The sequence below is a fragment of the Mus caroli genome, chromosome 2, assembly GCF_900094665.2.
Source record: "Mus caroli chromosome 2, CAROLI_EIJ_v1.1, whole genome shotgun sequence".
Classification (NCBI taxonomy): Eukaryota; Metazoa; Chordata; class Mammalia; order Rodentia; family Muridae; genus Mus; species Mus caroli.
In genome coordinates this window covers 118,404,613-118,412,672 of record NC_034571.1, presented here as the reverse complement: position 1 = coordinate 118,412,672, position 8,060 = coordinate 118,404,613, and the positions used below count along the sequence as shown (strand labels likewise).

Here is an 8,060-nt window from a genome sequence, read left to right as displayed (position 1 = left end):
CTCTCTCTCTCTCTCTCTCTCTCTCTCTCTCTCTGTGTGTGTGTGTGTGTGTGTGTGTGTATCTACCAACTCCAAAAGACCTGTGCAGAAAAGCTGGCTGGGGTATGCAGGCTGATGCAGCCTGGCACTCTGGGCCCTGGGAGAGATCCCTTCCTGTCCCCTCCACCTGCTCACTGTCAGGTGCCTTGGGCTCAGGGTGTGGCTGAGGCTCCCAAAGTCACAAGAGTCATGCTTGCCCTTGACTGTGTTGCAGTTGGTTTCTTGGTCCCCGTCTCAGGGACAGAAAAGATCTTTGTGGAAAAGGCAACAAAATTCAGGCGCCTTTGGATCCCGTGACTGCGATTCTGAGTTCGTCAACACAGATATCAGCAAAGAAAGCAGACATGGGAGAGATTATTTCGAAGCACTTTCTAAAATGTTTTCTGGAAGGTCAGGGTGGGAAACAGATTTTTAAAAATTGAATAGTTTGTACAACAGGTGTGCTTAGGGAGAGACAGCCCATGGTTCATTTTAGAGTCTCAAATCCAAGGTGTGTGTGTATGTGTGTGTGTGTGTGTGTGTGTGTGTGTGTGTGTGAGGGGTGGGAGGAAGAGGGAGAGGAAGAGGGAGAGGGAGAGGGAGAGGGAGAGGGAGAGGGAGAGAAAGAACAACCCAGGCTGGCTTTGAACTTTCAGCAATTCCCCTGCCTCTGCCTCATGAGTGCTGAAGTAGGTGCCATCATCATACACATCCACAAAGAAGTCTTCCTCAAAACAAGCTTACAGGCGCAGACAGAGAGGTTCCATATTATTTTGAGGGCAGTGATAGTCAGAGACCTTCACACTCTAAGAAGCCGCAGGAACCTGACGTCATGTGACTGCACCTTGCACAAGTGCAGCTACCAGGGCTAGGAGGCCACGAGTCGCTCTTGACAGCCTGTACTGAGAAGACCTCTGCGCCATTTCCCCTTAACAGTTTCTCACAGCCTTGCTGCTGTGGCCCCATCTCTCTGTTGGGGTTATTTGCAAGAAGGAACACCCAACACATACTGCACCAGCCTCAGAGCTGGAGGCTCCCATCTCCTGTGTCCTCCCTGCCAAGTGTGGGTTGGGATTTGTGCCCTGTCTCTGGCATCAATTGCTGCCTTATTAGAAGATGGTAAAATCTGAATTTGTTCAAGTTCAGATTCCCCTTTACAAAATGGAGCCAAATACTTGCCTTGAAATAGTCTTGGTGGCTGAAGCTGCTGATATACACAGAGACCAGATCAGAGAGGGACCAGCAAAACAACCCCAAGGGAGTCAGTTCAGTAACCTTAGCATTCTGGAGAGTCAGGAATTCAGAGCCAGTCCCGAGCTACACAGTGAGACCTTGTCTCAGCAAACAACAAAACAAGCAACAACCAGCAAAAAACATTTTAAAAAGATTGTTATCCAACCAACTTCACATAGAAGTAAAACGTTATTTATATCGTTTATATTTCAATGCAATAGAGTCAGAAGCAAGAAATAATGATGCAAGGCTAGAGAGCTGGCTTAACTGGCTTAGAGCGGCGCTTACTGCTTTATTAGAGGATCTGGGTTCGATTCCCAGCACCCACACGGCACCTCATAACTGCCTGTAACTCCACTTCCAGGGGACCTGATGCCCCTTCTTCTAACCTCTGTGAACTTCTGCACAAAGGTGGTATCCAGACACATTCAGTCTCACACATACCCAACAAATAAAATAAATAATAAAAATGTAAAAGAAAGACATAATAAATAACAAGCCACAAACACCACTAAACAACCTAAGGTAGTGTTTATAAGCTTGTTTGGTTTTTTTGGGAGACAATGTGGCTATGTAGCCCAGGCTGGCTGTGAACTCCCTACTTTCTGTCTCAGTGACCAAGTGCTGGGTTCACAGGATGAAAGCCCAGTCATATAACTTCATAAGTGCTTTCTGTGGTGCAGTTTGGACATGATGGATGTCACCAGCATGTCACAATCGAATGTCTGAATGTCACCAGCATGCCAGATTTGAACATCTACCTTTTCCCCCACTGCCTTCTACAGATCTAGTATTTCTGTAGTTTGCCATGAAATATCCCAAATCACTGGATCTAGCCTTTACAGTTTACCTATCACTTAATTGTGGGTCAGTGTTTTCACTCTAAAACGAAAAAATGTTTGTTATGTTCACAGAGAAGTCAACTATTTCAATCATGTTCTCTCCCGTCAAACGCTTGGTAAACTTCATGTTTGTTATTTTAAAATGCTTTACACTTATTATGATTTATTGTGTATTTGTGTGGGGGCATGCATGCCGTGGTGCACTAGTGGGGTCAGAGGACAACTTTCAGGGTCAGTTCTCTACTTCCAACCTGTGGATCCCAGGGACTGAACTCAGGGCATAAGGCTAGGCAGTAAATGTCTTTCCTGAGTCACCTCACAGACCCAATATTTGTTACGTTTTATCAAATTACAACTTAGAATGGGAATGTCCCTAACAATGGATAAATATGTTACTCAAATTTCTCATTTTTCATAAAAATTGATTTTGTATGTTCTTGTTTTCTAATTTAAATGTGCATGAGATATCTTGTCATTTTTAATTTTCAATTTTAAAATCAGAATGAATATGAACCTCCCCCTCCCCTTTTTGGGTTATTTGACACAGTGTCTTGCTATGTAGCTCAGGCTGGCCAAGAGTTGAAGACCCTCCTGTCTTAGTCTCTTGAATGCTTAGGCTATGAAGCTACCACACCCTGCTTTGTTTTTAAAGACTAAACCTTGCTGGTGTTGTATAAGTGGTTTAATTCAGGGGATGGCTATTACGGCCCATCAGCCAGCTCTGTCCAGCTCATATTCCTAAAAATAAAATGTTATTGGCACGCAGACGAGTTCACTTGTTTATATATTGTCTCGGGCTGCTTTTCGTTGGAACTAAACAGTAACACATTTGCTATCTGGCCTTTCGAAAAGCGTTTTGAACTGCTAATCTGTCTCAGCTGTTCACTGCTCTTTCCCACAGCAGTCTCCAGCACTGTCACACATGTGAGCTCTCTGCATCCAGTACTTCTTGTCTCTGCTCCCACTTCTATGTCTGTCATTGCGGTGCCCACTCTGCCAGCATGGTTCACCTTGTGAGAGGGACCATTCCCTTCAAGTCAGATTCACAATGCTAATCTCACTAGAATATACTAGAATATGCATGAGAATCAGAGTGTTTGGGAAAGCAGTTTGTGAAACTACAAAGTAATATATAAAGGCAGTGACTTCTAACATTAATAAGCAATTACTGTATGTAGCAGCATCAACATCCATCATTGTTTCTATTGTTATTTCGAACCACTTACCCAGCACTCTCATTGGCTCCCGGGAAGCAGGCGGTCTTCCATTTCTTATAATACTCTATTGAATTCTATCAATACAGTGAGGAGCCTACATGAGTTATTTTTGCAGTACAATTTGGATCAATGGTAAGAATCTCATCAACTCAAATGATCATTTAAACAACTATAATATTAAACAACAGACCAAACAAAAGAGTCCAACCTTCCGCATTATCCTTCTGTTAAATGAGAGAACAAAGGTCGGAATACTGGGGAAACAATAAATATGTCCTCCCTAGAGAATATACAAAACCAGAGAACAATGCTTTCCTTCAGTGAGTTGTCAACATAAGCAGTTATGTGGAAGGAGGAGATAATGCCTGGGCGGGGGTTGGGGGGGTTCATTTACTCAGAGAAAAGCAGAGATTCTGAGCTGGAACATGTTATAAGAAATGATAGCCAGAATCTTTGGAAGTTCTGCCTACTCTTACGGAGTATTCTCTAGAACACTGAGCTAGAACCTGTCCCAACCGTGGCTTTTTAGAAGCATGTCTACAGTGTTGCTCTGATGGCCCCTCCCTTTCTTTGAATTATTATAAAAATATGCCTAAAAGCTATAATACACTATTGTGTGAACGTGTAGATGTGGTTTGTTCCTTTTAATAGCGATCATCCCCCTTTGCGTTGTGAACATGTGGGTGTTATATAGTGCAAGCCTGGCTGGGTAAGGATGCTCAGTCCTGGCCCAGAGGCTTCTCATCGTGACTGCCTTTCCGGGGAGGGGAGTGCGGACTCATTCAGCACCTCCATTACCCAGCGACTCTTATTTATTAATAGTGCTGCCTGTTCCTCAGGAAGTACAGTATACAGTAAGGTCAGAAAATGAGCCTGAGAGAGAACTTGATATTGATTTTCTTCTGCTCTGTGAAATTACATGAAAGTTCAATGGCTTGCAGGAGTTGCCGGGTCAATAGAGCTCCATTTGAGACCACCTTGAAGTTCCGTGCTTTTCCCATCCCGTACAAGCTTCCTCTACTGTCAGATTCATTCATATTTCATTGCCTTTAGTGGTGAAATAGTACAACCTCTATTCACAATGCCACAGTGAGGATTTTGCTCGGGGTAGAATTGTGATGTAGTTCCAGAAAAGAATGGTTTGCCCTTGCTTGTTAAAAATTGACAACGCCATGAAATAAATCCGAAAATCCAAAGGGAAAAAAAAAAAGGTCAATAAAGCAAATCACAGGACTCCCTGTAAGACAAATTTTCAGTATTAGAGTGTTGCTGATTTCTTCTGGGTTTGAACTACAGAAACGCCAGGCATAGCACCTTGTAGTGTGGGTCTGAGAGAAAGCCATTAAGTCAGCCGCACCATTACCCCATCTGTACCTTCTGAGTGCTGTTCTTGTTCACTTGCAGACTGCAGGCAGAATGTTAAGACTCTCTGTGGTTTCTGTCTTTAGGGAAGCAATAAGTCGCCTGTGTGAAGCTGTCCCCGGGGCCCATGGAGCCATTAAAAAACGAAAGGTGAATATCTACACGAGCTTCTCGCTTTCTGTCCCTTTCACTATGGCAAAATGGTATCAGAGTGATCATTCTATTCCTGGGCTTCTTTAATTTTTTTCATTTGTGACCCTTTTCTGCTTGAGAATTTTATGTATGTGTGTGCATATTTGAATGTGGATGCGGTTTTATGTGTATGCTCGTGGTGGTACAGGCTCAGTCTCCCTTGACATACATTGATTGATTGATTGATTGATTGATTGATTGATTTAGGAGATGGTGTCTTTCACTGCCTTGGACTTGCCAAGTAGGCTAGGCTAGCTGGCCAGTGAATCCAAGGAATCTATCTGTCTCTGCCTTCCCAGTGTGTGTGTGTGTGTGTGTGTGTGTGTGTGTGTGTGTGTGTGTGTGTTTGGAGGGTCAAACTTGGGTCCTTGAGTTTGGATGTTCCCGGGCTGAATTATCTCCCAGCTTGAGAGTTTATATGACCCCAGATATAGAGTTATAAGTATACAATCAAACATGTATTGATAGTAGGTCATAAATAGATTTATTTTAAAGTAATTCTCTGGGGTGGTGAGATCACTTAGAATGTGAAAGAACTTTGCACACACACAAACACACACACATACACACACACAGAAACTAACAACAACAAAAATCTGATGACTTAAAATATATCCCTGGATCACATGGTGGAGGGATAGGATCAAATCCTGAAAGCCATCCTTTTACCTCCACATACGTGATGTGACATGCACACACCCACACTCATAAACACATGTACAATGACAATAATTTATGAAAACATTTATTAATGGTGAAAGCAAATTTGCATGCTAATGAGATGTGCTTATTTGTTTTTATATTAAAGAATTAAATTTGGGCTAAATATTTGATAATACAGGATTTGGACCATCTTATACATTTTTCAGATTTGATCAGCATTTTGTGATGTCCATGCTGAGAACTTCATCTAAATACATAGTACCAAGTGCCAGAAGTATGGCTACAGCTGTTTCAGAAATTGTTGAAAAATTTGACCTAATCTCAAGCCAAAATTCACTTAATGATATTTTATGAAACTCAAGTGAATGACTCATCACTTAATGATATTTTATGAAACTCAAGTGAATGACTCAAATAACAATTTTCTCTCATACCCAGCACTGTAGTATAACACGGCACAAAGGCATACTAATTTGAAACCTATATCCTAAGGAATGCCAGTTGGAAAATATCAAGTCTTTTTCTTTTCTGTAGTCAAACCACCATTTTTCATAAGAGCAGAAAACTCTGTAAGTGTCCATAGCATAGCATCATCTTGAATCTGTGCCATGATGTTCCCTTCAGGCAGCATGTGTTGGTGTGGTGGGTTTTGATCCATGCGCTTCCATCTCCACAGGCCACATAAAGGACCAAGCTTTGATCAAGTCCTACCACTCAATAATTCCAACTCCTTTGGTTCATGTAAAATAAAACAGAGAGGAGGTGTTACACAACCGTAACTTAGAGTGGTGTTTTGTTATTTTTAAAGGCTCCCGTTAAGTTCCTGACAACGGTTCTTGGCAAAAGCAATCTTCAGTTTTCAGGAATGAATATAAAACTGACTGTTTCAACAAGCAGCCTCACACTGATGAACCTTGACAACCAACAGGTAAGATAGCCAATGATAACAGTTGAGCAGATCAGTGGTTTTCATGGAAGTCTGTGGATAATAAAGAGAATAACAGGAGAGAGTGTGTTTACAATTTAATAAGCCGAACAGAGCAAATTTCCCAACGTTGATGCACATCAGTAATTAGAATTCCTAACAGTGTTACTAACTATTCCTGGAGAGTTAAACTGCTTACAAAACCACTTACTGTTCCTAATTGGCTCTGTATAAAGATCCAAGGATAAAAGGACATAGTTATTATTGTTTGCCAATTAATATACATGATGTGCTCATTGGACTGGGGTATTCATATGAAGGACAAACAGCAAAGGTTGTGTTGGGTTAACTTATTGGGTGATCACGTTGTGAGAATTTCCTCTGGGAGTGGGGAACCGGGCAACATTTACCTCCCCTTTTCATAAGGTTCCAGTGAAATGACAAACTGAAGTACAGTTTCAACAAAGTTCCTTGGAGAACTAATGAGCTTATTAGGCTTACTTACCAAGCATAGGTCAAAGGGTGGCAGGTAGGAGCATAGATGGCCTTGAAACAGTCACACTGAAAAGTCTGCACCCACGATGAATGATGACTCTTCTGCGGATGTGAAGATGGAGCCCCCTCCCCTGTCCTTCCCACCTTAGAGAGATCTAGCCACTATCTGAGGCCACATGCAATAAGGGCAGAATTGCATTCAACTGGTTGGGAAGAGTGGCTCTATACTCTTCTGAGGGTGGGTCCTGTGACCCTCCTTGCCCCTCCGTCTTCTGAAGTAACATCAAGTCTTGTTGACTGATCTTTTGCAAATGGTTACAGCTGAACTCTTGAAGATGGAAACAGTTTGGCCCAAGAATAGTCCCAAACAAAAGCAGTTAACTGAAATTTGTGCAGAAAATGACATCATTTTCCTTCTTTCATGGTTTATGATGCCACAGTCTGCCTGGCTTTGTCTGCAAACATTGTTCGGTACAGAATCACACTACTGCAACAAATGGAAAAGATTCACAGACACTGGGCTAAACATGTATGGGGACTTTAGTGTAAGGTCCTCATGCCAAGTTATTTACACATGTTGGAGCCTGCCTGGTGCTCTGTGTCTAATATGTAATAACTGATGCTGTTGAGGATAACTTTTATTATGGGGAGTGCTGCTCACCAAGGACTCCTGGATGGTTCAATCTCACTGGCAATGACAAAGCACTTAAGATATTTGAGACTTCATAGGGGCTTGCCACATGGTGACAGTTACCCTTCATCACTGAGCTTCAGGTCTCCTCATCGGTGACCTGTGGGTTACAGTACCTATCTGCAAGGCTTTTGGGATTTGAATGCTGTGTTATGCTATTTAGACAGCTAAGCGAGGTAATGAACACAAATCACTTAGCACAGTGTTAGCAATATTGCTAATAGTGCCCAATGTTGCTCACTTATTCTTCTTCCAAGGCCTTCCCAGATCCATACCCAGCACTCAGGAGGACAAAAGCATAAAAAGTAAAATTGACAACAATCTTTGTTCTTCTTCTTCTTCTTCTTCTTCTTCTTCTTCTTCTTCTTCTTCTTCTTCTTCTTCTTCTTCTTCTTCTTCTTCTTCTTCCTTCTTCTTCTTCT

General features: G+C 42.1%; 1 protein-coding gene across 1 annotated transcript in view; it reads left to right on the top strand.

Annotated features, from left to right (window-relative positions):
• Shc4 (SHC adaptor protein 4) overlaps nucleotides 1-8,060 on the top strand; it is a 94,557-nt gene that overhangs the window by 41,549 nt on the left and 44,948 nt on the right. The window contains exons 3-4 of the mRNA XM_021156083.2: nucleotides 4,759-4,822; nucleotides 6,336-6,455. Of these exons, the coding sequence (XP_021011742.1) occupies nucleotides 4,759-4,822; nucleotides 6,336-6,455 (184 nt within the window). The remainder of the gene's footprint in view (nucleotides 1-4,758; nucleotides 4,823-6,335; nucleotides 6,456-8,060) is intronic.